The sequence below is a fragment of the Berghia stephanieae genome, chromosome 10, assembly GCF_034508935.2.
Source record: "Berghia stephanieae isolate SIO BIC M18660-M18661 chromosome 10, UCSD_Bste_1.3, whole genome shotgun sequence".
In the NCBI taxonomy this organism is placed as follows: domain Eukaryota; kingdom Metazoa; phylum Mollusca; class Gastropoda; order Nudibranchia; family Aeolidiidae; genus Berghia; species Berghia stephanieae.
This window is the reverse complement of record NC_088369.1, coordinates 21,095,572-21,110,609: the sequence shown is the minus strand read 5'-3', so window position 1 is coordinate 21,110,609 and position 15,038 is coordinate 21,095,572. Positions and strand designations below refer to the sequence as shown.

At 36.7% G+C, this 15,038-nt stretch overlaps 1 protein-coding gene across 5 annotated transcripts; it reads left to right on the top strand.

Annotated features, from left to right (window-relative positions):
• Nucleotides 1-427: 427 nt before the first annotated feature.
• On the top strand, nt 428-13,515 carry LOC144980802 (general transcription factor IIF subunit 2-like). 5 transcript variants are annotated; one of them, XR_013646963.1, is made up of 8 exons: nt 428-542; nt 5,030-5,207; nt 5,655-5,734; nt 6,392-6,748; nt 8,367-8,463; nt 9,875-10,018; nt 11,344-12,180; nt 12,307-13,515. XR_013646963.1 is itself a non-coding variant. In XM_078928613.1 (7 exons), exons 2-7 carry the CDS (start codon nt 5,121-5,123, stop codon nt 11,461-11,463), a joined length of 885 nt encoding a protein of 294 aa, XP_078784739.1. In that variant the 5' UTR covers nt 428-542; nt 5,030-5,120; the 3' UTR covers nt 11,464-13,515. The 5 variants fall into 5 exon arrangements, 1 of the variants encoding a protein (XP_078784739.1); XR_013646961.1 differs by having other exon boundaries at nt 12,244-13,515; XR_013646962.1 differs by having other exon boundaries at nt 11,344-12,558; nt 12,621-13,515.
• Nucleotides 13,516-15,038: the final 1,523 nt, after the last annotated feature.

Below are 15,038 nucleotides of genomic sequence, written 5' to 3'. Positions count from 1 at the left end.
AGAGAGAGAGAGAGAGAGAGAGAGAGAGAGAGAGAGAGAGAGAGAGAGAGAGAGAGAGAGAGAATGGGTGGGAGTGAGGTGTCTGTTCAATGTTATAGTTATCATATAACGTTATGACAAGTGTAACTAAATGACAAATTGCCATATTTATGGACAATAAAGATCTATTATTATTATTATTATTATTATTATTATTATTATATATTATACGGTTTGTATATTTATAATGTTAATGCATCAATTTGATCATTTTGTTTGTTTGTTTTAATTATTTCATATTTATATTTGCAAACATTTTCGGGTATTTAAAGGTATTTTGACCCATATATGCACCCCTTAATGATTATGATGATATAAATAATAAATAAATAGGTTTTAAAAACTGCCCTGGTAATTTTTATTCCAATCTGGCAGTCGCTTCCGAAAGCGAAACCGGAAACAGAGTTTTGCAACTTTGTAAAAGTGTTTTACATCTTGTTCTTCTTAGTGTGCTACATAATAAACATATTTATAAATTGACGCAATTTTTTTTATCTTACAAGGTATCATATTATTTTATTATTGGGAGGACTTCCGTAGTTTCATAACACCTTTATTTTATTACTTAATCTTTTAACCATTATGCTATGCCTACCATTCTTATATATTAATTCATATTTTATTTGGTGTTGATGGTGGAGACCGATCCTACCTAGAGATCATCAACGGACGAGCCACCGGCCCTCTACGATAATAAAAATAATATGGACTTTCTCTTTCACTTTCTCTCACTCATTTCAATTATCTATCTAGATCTAAATCAATAGTCTATTTAATATTATCTTGTTATGTTCATTCGGAAGGTCTTCCGTAGTGTAGTAACTACCGTGATTGCCAGAACTCGGTATTCTGGCTGTAGGACTCCATGGCTAGGATGGGTCCAGATGGCCGGTGAATCACGGAATTACTGAGTTAAAACTAGATATTAAATAGATAAAGTTATAGTTAGTATAAAAATATGGCTTACCCTGAATCTAGTTGTATGGTAGAGGTAAGGTCTGTAAGGAGTAGTTGAAGAAAGTCTAGTGTCCAGAAGTAAGGGTGCAGTAGGCAAGTGTTGCGTAAGAGTAGTGAAGTAAGTCGTCTGTTGTATCGAAGTGTGGTAAGTAAGCGTCGTAAGTCTAGGAGCAAGTGTAGTAAGAATCTGGGTAAGTGTGAAGTGTAGGTAAGTGTGAAGTGTGTGTCGGTAAGTATGTCGTAGGTAAGTCTGTAGTAAGTGTAGTGGTAAGTCTGTAGGTAAGTGTGTCGGTAAGTGTGTCTGTAAGTGTGTCCTATCGAGAGGTCCACTCGGCTTTATATGACCCGGGTCAGCTCGGGACGAGGCAGAGCGGAAGTAGGAATGACCATTGCCAAGGTCACTAGCCGTACGATTGTTTACGGCTAGAGATCCCTACACTAGTTTCACAGCAAGCTTATATAGAGAGGTGAGCCGGTGTTACCAATACTTAGCTTCTATACCAGGACAAATCATTCGTTTGGACAGAAAAATAAATAAAAAACTTACCGCTTACCGTCAAAAGCAGTTTAGATTTGAAGATGCATTTGTTTTCTATCAAAAAACATTCGGTACTGGACAATCCTTGATGAATTTCAAAAGTTGTGTTGAAATTATATCCTAATTTTTTTCATGATTCATTCCTCGCGAAATCGTGTGGGATTTCGTTTCTGTTATCAAGGTGCCGCCCCAGGTTTTTTAGTGTCCCTAGATAGGTATGCAATTTGGTGCATTAGTGCAAAATTGGTGCGCAAAATTAGTTCGTAGCGGATGCGAGACTGTGTGTGTGTGTGTGTGTGTGTTTGTGCGTATGTGTGTGAGTGTGTGTGTGTCTCTTTCTTTTTTGTTTTTTTTTGGGAGTGCCTACGTACACGGTAACGGGGCATCTAGCCTCAGGATTTATGTTCACGTAAACTGGTTTACCTTTGCAACACAAGCAATAGATGGTCCTCGCTGTCGTGACCGCACGCACTCGTGTGTGTGTGTGTGTGTGTGTGTGTGTGTGCGTGTGTGTGTGAGAGTTATTTTTTTAAAAATCAAAACAATTTTAACCATTAATGGCGAGATTCGATCTTACACTACACTCCCCAAACTCCAGATCTTAGTCTTAATGTTATCATTAAAAGACAAGCTTTGGGATTTATAGTTTAATTGAAGCCCGAGTCTAAATGTACTCTTACTACTGCTCTCTTGGTGAAACGATTTATTCCGCATAAGCAATCTGCAGAAAAAAATCAGTGTCACTGTAAAAAGTTAAAATTTCACGAAGTACGCTCCGTGAACACCGCTGTAACATTCCTTTGATCTACGTCATCAGGCAACCCGTTGTTTCTTTCATCTTTTCCCATTCCCCTTACTATCCCCCCATCCCCCCGCCCATCTCTCTCTCTCTCCTCTCTCTCTCTCTCTCTCTCTCTCTCTCTCTCTCTCTCTCTTCTCTCTCTCTCTCTCTCTTCTTTCTTCTTATCATAGTGTTATCCCTTCCCCTTCCCATCTCAATGTAAAATGAAAACGTTCTGCTGTTTGCAGATACATGTATGATTGTTTTGTTTTTTCTCTCTCACTCGGCTAGGATTAAAAACCAAGACATCAGGTACTTGGTGTCTAATGCCAAAGTATAGATTCTCTCTTTGGCCAATTTACTGACTTTAGTCACGCATGTGGCAGCCCAGCTATTTATTATGTTCTGCCTATAACACACAATAAGTGGGATTTTGGGGGTGGGTACGAAAGAAATCAAGGTCATAAGTAACCGTGCACAAGAGCTGTATAGGGAATTGGTTTCTGGGGGTCTTGCAAATACCAAATATTTTATGGAAAGCTCTTTCGAACTCCAAGAGTCTGGTTTGTTTTGCTATCTTGGAACAAACGAAACAGAGATGTCTTGATGTGTGACCTAGTTGTCTGATTTTGTGACCTGGATGTAAGGTTTTGTGACCTAGATGTATCCTTTTGTGTGTGCAAGCCATGCGGGTAAGTACAGCGATAGCTTGCCAGTTGAGGAAAAAAAAAAGGAAGAAGCAGCGTATCCGCATTTGAAAAACAAAACAAAAAAACCTGAAAAAACAAAACAACTTAACCTTTTAAAGGCGAATATCAATCTTACTTGGACCAAAAATAAAATCTTACCGTTTTCATCAAAAGACAAGAAACAAATTACAATTTAAGAATTTGAGCTTTTATAGAGGGCAATATCCACCCAACGTGCTCAAAGCGCTTTTTATCAATATTCTTACTGCTCTTATGGTGGAAACGTTTTTTTTTTCTGCGTTAAAAAATAATATAAATGAAGACTATTATTTGAAAACAAAAAAATCAGTGTCACTGGCAAAGGGTTAATTGCAGTACTCCTGCATCCTGTGAGACTCCTACGGCACTTGCTAATCATAAAAACGGAAATAGCAGCAACCAACAATACTAAGGTGAAAAAAAAAGAAGAAAAAAAAAAAGGTGGGGGGGGAAGAGCAAACCAAGCAGCAATGCAACCTTTTAGCGGCGAAATTCGATCTTTGACCTAACATGAAATCTTCTATCATCAAAAGACAAGTAACGGCAAAATGATTATAGACAATTGAAGTCCGAGTTGCGATAGTCTGACTGCTCTCTTGGTGGAAACGCTGTATTCCCCGTTAACAATAATAAAGATAAAAGCAAACTATTATCTAAAAGCAAAAGATTAGCTTCGCTGTTAAGGGGTTAAGAACACCTGCAACTGCCAGTATCCTTGAGATGCTCTACGTCACCTCACCAAGGTCACTAAGCGACACTTTCGTCGGCATGCACCCCCCCCCCCTTCCACTCTTTCAAGGTGGTGGTGGTGGCGGATAAAAAAGGCCTTTTTCTCTTTCATTCAATCAACTGGTCTGCTGTGAACCCTTGGCCTCTCTACAAGTACAAGTGTCAAATTTTGACCCAACTCGCCCATAGGAAAGTTGTGACTGGAAATTGCCGTTCGCGTTTTGGGGGGTTCAATTAAAGATGCATAACTTCGTTATAAAGAGGAATATCGCAGATATTTTGGTATCATTATTTTCGTCTTTCAATTTCCTTTTAAATGGTGCCAATTAAGGAAAAATCCATTAATAATTCCAGAAGTTATATGAAGTTAAAATTTGGCAATTTTCAAATGCATTTATTTTTTTATTTACCGCGTGTGTTTTTAAAATTTAAACGCTTGTTTTTAGAATAACATCTAAACTTTATTCATGCCAAATTTCAGGGCTCTATATCGATGCGCAGACACCTTTTAACTCTGCGCCGAAATGCCTTGTTTACATTATCTTCTCATCATGGCTGCCGGGCGATATCGATATTCATATCGATATTTTAAATTTAGTTATGTATTATGTTAAATTTAGTCCATAATATTTTCAGTACTATTATTTACTATGTTTTTATTTTGAATACATACTTTCCAACTTTATTTATAGGCATTTTAGTTTTTGTTTTAAAAGTTCGTATATTTCTTCTCTTTGTGAAATTCGATATTAATAATATCGATATTTTAAAAATACCAATTGCTTTAATTTTATTTTATTTTACTTTGCCATCAAGTAGGGACCTCAACCCTAACTATAAAAAAACAAACCATCTTTTATAAATTTTGGTCTTCAAATATTGACCAATTAAAATGACCCTCACCTTGACACAAAAACTCTCATCAAACCGGGGTTAAAAGTTGTCTTACTACTTTACTTTGTGAGAGCACCTTCCCCCACAAACTCATTAAAAAAAATTATATATATGTATAACAAGAGGTATGTCCAAAAAGACAATCCTGGGGTAAAGTCTGTATAAAGTTCGGCTACGTGGTCTTGTGGTATGGCACTCGCTTTCAGATCAGAAGGTCCTGGGTTCAAGCCTCGCTTGGTGCATAGTTGAGTCTGTTTAGTTAGAGTAAAATTGAGCCCCACTTTTACTTTTAAAGCGTTTTAAAGTTTAATCATACTTATCCCTAATGTGTAGAATTTTAACATTTTATCCTCATTTTTACAGACGTGTTAATAACTTCACCCATTAGCTATACTAGCAATTGTTGCTGTGCTAACACATTTCAAGCACACCAAGCAACATTAGCAACATCAAGATGGCTACAAAGTCAGACATTGATAAAGCTCATCAACCACGAGACATGGACCTTTCTGCTGCTGGCAGAGGTGTCTGGCTTGTGAAGGTAATCATCTATATCTACTAACTTGGCTACTTTAAAAGAATTGTTTTCACAGTGCCATACATTTGTAGATTTCAATGCAAAGATTTTAGATGGCATTATTGAATTATCTTAATACTTTGCCCACAGGAGAATTAAAAAAGTAGCCCTTAATATGTGTTAAAGAAATCCTTTTTTAGAGTCATAAGTTCAGAATTTTTCAGCAGTTTACCTGTAGTCTAAAACAGACAGTGGAAATTGCTTGCTAGCCTTTGGATAGGTCGGTAGAGTCACAACTCCTTATTAATCCTCAATTTAGTTGTGGTATTAGTTCTTATCCTTCCCAAAAGTGATTGCAATTTAACTGATTAGGTAGGACATCCTCTGGCTCTCTCCTTTCCTACGTGCTTTGTAGTTATTACAATTTGACTCAATTGTTTTGTTTTTTTTGTCATGTCCTTTATGCGACAGGTACCCAAGTATTTATCAGAGAAATGGAGGAGTTACCCCAGTGGGAAAGATGTCGGAAAGCTGAGGATTACAAAATCAAAGTAAGGTTAATTAAATCAGACCTTAACTCTATCAGCGCCATTGGCCGCACTGTGCGGCCAGAGCAGAATCTGTTCTACTGGCCAATGGCCGCACAGTGCGGCTGGTCTTGAAAGGCAAAAACAATAATGTACTCCAATCCTACTTTCTACAAAAGTACTATTGATTGAACCAATGGTATCATTTCTTTCATCAGAACATTCAATTGGCCCTAGGGGGTTATTTTAATTGAGATTTTGCGCTGAATTCGAATGTCGCTTTGTCTTAGCTTGTCATTCTCATGCTGCCTCAATTAGGTGTCAGCCTTTTTGTGACGGAAATGCAAGTATAACCTCAGTACTAACAGAGTTAAGATTAGATCAATATTTGTTTGTGATGCCTCTATCAAGAAGTTTCCGGCCTCGGGATTGACCAAATAGGGAGCAGGCCCAGGTTTGTAAGATAAAAATTTGATAAGGTGTGTATGAAATAATGCCAGACAAAGTAGACAAAAAAATTTTTTCCCCCCTGTACCACATTTTTCATTAGAGTGCATGGGTTTCGGCGTATGTGACAGAAAAATACTGAGTTTTCTCCTTTTGGTGACATTTAATAGTTCTGGCGTGACCTCTAGCTCTATTAACAATCTAATTTAATTTTTTTCCCCCATAATCCTTCAGAATTCCAAACAAGAAACCAGACATTGTATTCACAAGCTACGAGGAAAACAAATCATCGTCAAACTCAACGCCTAATTCGGAGTCATCCAAAACTACCATTCACATGTTACCCATGCCCCCTTCGATAGCTCCGGTCCCCGTTGCACCAAAGTCCTCATCAACTGCTACATCGTCCTCCAGTATGCGAAATCACAAGTTTCTTCTGACCGGCGTTGGAAATCAAAATTTGGTGGTGATGTCCCAGATGCAAACAGGAGAGGGCAGCGAGGCCGTGGCCAAAATGAGTATTGAGGGCAAAGTCTTGCAGAGGGCAGAGTGTCACCCTATTGTGGATGCCAATTATAGAGAGTTGAAAAAGTAAGTGCGGCTATGTGGTCTAGTGGTGTGACACTCGCTTTAGGATCGGAGGGTCCTGGGTTCGAATCTCGCTCGGCGCATAGTTGAGTCCTTGGAAAAGGACTACATGTTAAGCGTTGCTGTTAGTCAGGGATCCCTTATAAAGCGCTTTGAGCACTTTTAGTGGATATTGCGCTCTATAAATGCTCAATTTTAAGTAGAATATGGCATGTAATTTAAACCTCAAATATGAAGCGTGTGCAGCCAAGCTCCTTAACTCTCTCAATTTATTTTGAATAGACTTGATTTTTATTAAAACTGTTCAAATTTTGTTCGCGTTGAACTAGAAAGAGTTAAAAACAAACAGGCAAATCTGAATCTGAATCCATAGCTGCCAATCCTACCAGAAATTGCGGGAGACTCCCGCATTTTTAGTTCATCTCCCGCGCTCCCGCCCGTCACACTGATCTCCCGCATTAGTGTGCAGTAGCCTGACTGCAGGTCCAGGCCCAGGCCTAGAACCCATGTTAGCCTACCATGCGGGTCTTTTCGGTTCTTTCGGTAACGTACGTGAAATTCCGGTCCTCCGTTTTGTAAACGGAAGTGAGTTTAAGTCGTTTGGTATTGTGGTAGATTTATAATCGGAAAGGCCGATACCGAATCCGTTCTTTTTAGTGAAGTTAAATAGCTCTACATGGCTGATATCGATTGTAATTAAATTATATTTATTTCTTTTGAAATGTAGAGTTATACATTTATGTATCTCCCTGATTTTTTTCTGAATCTCCCTGATTTTCTGACCAAAACTCCCTTTTAATAAGCTTGGTGGGTTGGCAGCAATACTGAATCTACCTTGACTGTTCACCCTCATAAAGATTTTGGCATGAACAATAACATTAAGGTGAAAATTCAGCAGTGATTTCGAAGTTCTGTAAATAAATCTAAATAATCTAATAAATTGTTCCAATCTGTAATGGTTCTGGGGTAAAATGAGAATTTTCGGAGGTCTATGTTGGATGTCGGAGGGATGAAACTGTCCATGTGGGAAGTCTTGGATGTTCGTGTCGGTGTTTGGAGATCAGGATTTGGAATCGTCACCAGATTGCTCTTTATCTTATACATCATGGTCAGGCGTGCTATTTTCCTCCTAGTTTGGATTATTTAGCGTACTGAAGTGGCTTTAAATCCCTTCATCTTAAGGTTGATTCATTGGAAGATTTTACTCCTCAAATACTTTGGAAAACTGCATTTAATCTCTTCTTCTTCTTCTTCTTCTTCTTCTTCTTCTTCTTCTTCTTCTTCTTCTTCTTCTTCTTCTTCTTCTTCTTCTTCTTCTTCTTCTTCTTCTTCTTCTTCTTCTTCTTCTTTTTCTTCTACTTCTTCTTCTTCTTCTTCTTCTTCTTCTTCTTCTTCTTCTTCTTCTTTCTTCTTCTTCTTCTTTCTTCTCTTCTTCTTTCTTCTTCTTCTTCTTCTTCTTCTTCTTCTTCTTCTTCCTCTTCTCTTTTTCTTCATCATCATCATCATCATCATCTCATCATCATCATTATTAGTATTATTGTTATAATTGTTGTAGTAGTATAAGTGGTAGTGATGATTTGAAGCTCATATAATTTGCTGCAATAAAATTATATCTCTCCAGACAACAAGTGAAAGAACAGAACACACCGGTGAGACAAATGAAGCTACTCCCAGGCGTTGTTCACACATACAAACCAATCAGTGACCACGCCTTCAATGTGAGTATTGGTTGTTGTTTGTTGGTTTTTTTCATTAAGTAGCCTTTCAGAGCCATCAGACCCACAGAGTTGGAATTTATCCCGGTTTCTAAAGTGTGAGACTTACAATAGCAATTGCTTGCTACCCTTTGGATAGGATACGAGTCTATCTCAGAGTACTTTCTACCAGATCTAACAGACCCAGCTACTGAATCACTGCTGAATGGATGGAGGGGGGTCAGCAGTCAGCAAAAAAATATTCCGACTGCACCCAGTTAAACAAGCTTTTTAATTATATTTTTTTTTCGGAATTGATGTTTTCTAAATGTAAATCTCAAGTCACCAAAACAATCAACAAATTGCTTCTTGGGGATTTGGGTCTTTTCTAAAAACAATAAAATTTAATTACCTATATTGGGCAGTTTTAATCATTCTGTATCGTAATTATAGGTTAAAAAAACAACATTTTTGGTGAAAATTATAAATTATCTGCGTTGATACCCGATTTGCAACCTAATTTGGGGGTCTGCCATAAAAAAATATAATAGTCTTGTGGCAAACGTTCCACAAAAACTAATGAAGAAATGACCTCCATATTCTTCCCTCTTATGAACAGTATAGCATAGTGTGTCACCATAGAGAGATTTTATGGTTATAGCTTATGGAATTTTTTTAGAACATTACAAAGTTGAGAATCAAAATTTTATGACAAAATTTATGTTAAAAATTTATAATTTGAATTATATTTCAAAACACACATACCTTATCAAAAAAATCTCTCTATGGTGACATACTACATTATCTCTGTGATAAGTGTGGAAATTTTCAGACAATTTCATTGAATAGATTCCAAGAAATGTTTGACACAGTATCCCATACCCTTAGAAAAATGACATATTGAGAAAATAGCAAAATAGCTTTCCAGTTTTCACACTTTTCTTAGTACATGTACCCTTTTCGACTGTGTTTTTCGTGCCTTTATAGTCTATTTTAAGAATTTAGATTTAAATAATATTATTTCTAAGATAATAAAATATCGTTTTCCACCAAAATGTCAAAATCAATTTTTTGAAGGATTTTCCGAATAATGAGATCCAAATCGTCCTTTAAGATTTTTTTGACACATCAAACCTGCTAACTTTTCCAAATTCCAGATATTTATTTTCATTTGATTTCTCTGATTTTTCCAAGTATTTTTTTCTTCTCCAATTTTGAATGTCATTTTATTTGTCATCATCATCATTAACATTATCATCATTATTGCATCATCATCATCATCCTCATCAACATCATCATCATTATTGCATCATCATCATCATCATCATCATTATTGTATCAACATCATCATCATCATCATCATCACATTCATCATCACCATCATTGCTACCATTTAGATTTAATTTCTGTCATTGTCGTTATCCCTCTTCATCAGCTGGAGGAGAGAAAGTCTAAGAAGAACGAGGTCAAGAGGATCAGGGCTGAGAAAGACAAAGTCATGGATATTCTATTCAACGCCTTTGAGAAGCATCAATTCTACAACGTCAGAGATTTGGTGGGAATCACCAAACAGCCCGTGGTGAGGAAGGCAAACAGATTACATTTGTGCGGCTACACTCGCATACATGCGGAATCTTACGAATTTTTCGTAATTTTACGAATTTTAGACAAATTTCATGGCCAAATACTAAATTTTATGGAAAATTACGAATTTTTCATTCTTAGTAATACTTAATAATATTAATAAATAATATTAATAATAATAATAATAATGATAAGAAGAAGAACAACTACTTCTAATACTACTATACTACTACTGCTACTACCACTACTGTTAGAATAATAATAATGATAAGAACTACTACTACTACTACTACTACTACTACTACTACTACTACTGCTACTACTACTACTACTACTACTACTACTACTACTACTACTACTACTACTACTACTACTACTACTATAATAATGATAATAATAATAATATTGTGGTTGTTCATACACAATTTCAGAAAGTACGTATTTCCTTGTCAAATTACAAAAAATTGACATAAAAATTACTAAAGTTGAAGTTTTCAATTTGGCATGTCTGCACTAGCTTTTGGATCGGAAGGTCCTGGATTCAAGCCTTGCTCGGCGCATAGTTCAGTCCTTGGAAAGGGCTCTTTACTCACATTCTCTCATCGTACTGTGTAAAATGAGTACCTGGCCGTCAACAGCGGTGTCTCTGTTCGAAAAATATTGTAATATCGTCTAAGAGGCGTCATGTCCCTTCCTAAATGTTGCTGTTGGCCAGGGACCCCTTGTAAAACACTTTGAGCACTTTTAGTGGATATTGTGCGATATAAAAGCTCAATTTTTTAAATATTATTTTTTTACATTTAAACTTGTTTCTCTTTTTATAAACAGACATGTCTCTGAGATTGTGAATTACATTCTTAGCTTCTTCTTTTAAAAAAAAAATTTTTTCTTTTCTTTTAGTCAAACTTAGATTTTTTCCATGAAGAATTTTGATTTTGTTTGTTTGTCTTTGATTTTTTAATCTTTTTGGTATTAGTTTCGCCTGTAAATCTTCCGACAATTGTCAGATTCTGACAGTATGATTTTGTTCGATAAATTCTCTTAAGTGCTGACATGAAAAAAAAAAAGTAAAAGTTAAAATAATTCGTAACGTCAAAAGACAGAACCAACAAATAGAAAATATAAGAGTTTTATTTCGTGCCTCGAAAAAAATCTGTTTTTATTCCGTTTCGAGCGCCGACTTAAAAAAAAAAAAAGAAACTTTTTATTTGAAGCTAAAAAAAATTTTTCTTTGTACTGACATTTTTATCACTATGAACCAATCTTCAATGCATACATTATTTTTCTTCCTTTTTTTTCTTTTTAATCGTTTCAATCCAGCCATACTTGAAGGAGATCCTGAAGGAGATTTGCAACTACAATATGACAGCCCCTCACAAGAATATGTGGGAGTTGAAGCCAGAATTCAGGCACTACAAGCAAGGGGATGGGGAGGGCTAAGGGGGTGGATTTGTGAACGTTTGGGGGGAAAGGGGGGGGGGGGGGGGATTGTGGGGTTAGTTGATGGTTGGTTGGATGGATGGATGGATGGATGTGAAAATAGGTGGAATTTTAGTTTGATACGTGGATGAATGTGTGAATTGGAGATGTGAGAAAAGGTGGAATTTTAGATTGATGAGTAGATAAGTGGATGAATGTGTAAATTGGAAATGTGAGAATAGGTGGAATTTTAGATTGATACGTGGATGAATGTGTGAATTGGAAATGTGAGAAAAGGTGGAATTTTAGATTGATGAGTAGATAAGTGGATGAATGTGTAACTTGGAAATGTGAGAAAAGGTGGAATTTTAGATTGATGAGTGGATAAGTGGATGAATGTGTAAATTGGAAATGTGAGAATAGGTGGAATTTTAGATTGATGAGTAGATAAGTGGATGAATGTGTAAATTGGAAATGTGAGAATAGGTGGAATTTTAGATTGATGAGTGGATAAGTGGATGAATGTGTAACTTGGAAATGTGAGAAAAGGTGGAATTTTAGATTGATGAGTAGATAAGTGGATGAATGTGTAAATTGGAAATGTGAGAAAAGGTGGAATTTTAGATTGATGAGTAGATAAGTGGATGAATGTGTAAATTGGAAATGTGAGAATAGGTGGAATTTTAGATTGATGAGTGGATAAGTGGATGAATGTGTAAATTGGAAATGTGAAAATAGGTGGAATTTTAGATTGATGAGTAGATATGTGGATGAATGTGTGACTTGGAAATGTGAGAATAGGTGGAATTTTAGATTGATGAGTAGATAAATGGATGAATGTGTAAATTGGAAATGTGAAAATAGGTGGAATTTTAGATTGATGAGTAGATAAGTGGATGAATGTGTAAATTGGAAATGTGAGAAAAGGTGGAATTTTAGATTGATGAGTAGATATGTGGATGAATGTGTAAATTGGAAATGTGAGAATAGGTGGAATTTTAGATTGATGAGTAGATAAGTGGATGAATGTGTAAATTGGAAATGTGAGAATAGGTGGAATTTTAGATTGATGAGTGGATAAGTGGATGAATGTGTAAATTGGAAATGTGAGAATAGGTGGAATTTTAGATTGATGAGTGATAAGTGGATGAATGTGTAAATTGGAAATGTGAGAATAGGTGGAATTTTAGATTGATGAGTGGATAAGTGGATGAATGTGTAACTTGGAAATGTGAGAAAAGGTGGAATTTTAGATTGATGAGTAGATAAGTGGATGAATGTGTAAATTGGAAATGTGAGAAAAGGTGGAATTTTAGATTGATGAGTAGATAAGTGGATGAATGTGTAAATTGGAAATGTGAGAAAAGGTGGAATTTTAGATTGATGAGTGGATAAGTGGATGAATGTGTAAATTGGAAATGTGAAAATAGGTGGAATTTTAGATTGATGAGTAGATATGTGGATGAATGTGTGACTTGGAAATGTGAGAATAGGTGGAATTTTAGATTGATGAGTAGATAAGTGGATGAATGTGTAAATTGGATGAATTGACTTTAGTGATTTGACTGGAACCTTGGGTGTGTATTGAATAGATGTATAGGTTTGTTGGATGTTGTAAGGACGTGAGAATGGATGCAATAGTGAGGGTGTGTGTGTGTGTGTGAACTGCCAAATTGATAAAAATCAAAATAAAAGCCAAGGCATGTCCATTTGTTCTCACCATACACACAATAGTGATTATCTCTGATGCACGGAGCTGCGACTTAATGACAAGACAAGTGTGTGTGTATGTTTGTGTGTGTGTGTGTGTGTGTGTGTGTGTGTGTGTGTGTGTACTGCCAAATTGAATTTGATGGAGGAATCGATAAAATCAAAATATAAGCCTAGACACGTCCATTTGTTGTCACTACACTCACAGTCCCGATTATCTTTGATGTTCGGAGTTGCAACTGATTGACAAGACAAGAGTGTGTTTGTGTGTGTGTGTGTGTGTGTGTGTGGATGGTACCTGTCTTGTTATTGATGTGTGTGTAAGAAATGAACACTGAGAAGAGAATATTGCAGTTTACGTTACAATTCTTTGTTTATGAATATCTCATATATAATCGTACACAACACTAGTAGTCCTTCAGAGCCAATAGGCCCATGGAGTTTATCCTAGTTTCTACAGCGTGAAATGAACATTATCAATTGCTTGCTATCCTTTGGATAGGAGGCTTGTCTATTGCAAAGTACTTTTCGCCATATCTAACAGATCTGGCTACCCCATCACATCAGAAAAAATCTTGACTGCACTCGGAATTGATCATGGTCCCTTTGCATGTGAAGCGAGTGCTCTATCAACTGAGCTATCACAACATTAGTGGTTGGTGACATATCAGGGAGAAGCCACTGGTGTAAGTTAAATATCTGAAAAGATGTGTATCAACGTGCACTTACTTACAGGTCTGATAACCTAATTCCTTATGGGCTCATTGTTGTCATGGAAATCTCAAAAAATGACTCAAAATACTGTCCATTACAACAATGTTAAACTAGGCCCTTAACTGCATTCGGATGCCAGACCTGCATATATGTAAATGTTGGTGTGTATGAAACAATGCCAGACAAAGCAGAAAGATGAATACTAGAAAGAAAAAAAAAAATATTCCAAAAAAATCAGCCTGCTCAACTTGGGATCGAACCTCAGACACTCGATATCAGGACCTGTCGATCTTGGTGGGCTCAAGTCCTGCTCTACATGGTGCAAAGTTGAGTCCTTGGAAAAGGTTCTTTACTCACATTCTCTCACCATAGTCAGGTGTAAAATAAGTACCTGGCTTTTAACAGTGTTTTCTCTCTCGAAAGAATTGTAATATCGCCATACAGGTGTTGTCTTGTCGAACATGTTACACATGTTACGTGTTGCTGTTGGTCAGGGACCCCTTGTAAAGAGCTTTGGGCACGGTTACTGGATATTGCGCTATATAAAGGCTCAAGCTCAAGTGTTGCTGTTGGTTAGATACACCTGAACAGCGTATGGGCATGTGTAGTGTGGCTATGTGGTCTAGTGGTATCACACTCGCTTTCGGATTGGAAGGTCCTGGGTTTGAGCCTCGATTGGCACATAGTTGAGTCCTTGGAAAAGACTATTTACTCACATTCTCTCACCATACTCAGATGTAAAATGAGTACCTGGCCGTTAACAGCGTTTTCTTTGTCCAAAAGACTGTAATATCACCTAACAGGCGGCATGTCCCGTCCTACATGTTAAATGTTGCTGTTGACCAGGGACCCCTTGTAAAGCACTTTGAGCACATTTAGTGGATATTGCTCTATATAAAGCTCAATTTTATTATTATTTTAAAAATTTTTTAGTGGATAAAGCGCTTTTTTTGGGTTTTGTTTTGATATTTTGTTAGTTTTTAAATGTTCAAATCAGGAGACTGAGGTGGGGAGATGGTTTGGAGTAAAAGGTCTCCAGGACAAAATCAAGAAACTGGATGACATCGCCAGTTCTTAGATAAGAGATGCTGACTTCAGAGAATATGGCAACTCATAATAATAATACAGTGGAACCTCCCGATAACGACATGCCACGGGACCGAGTTTTTATG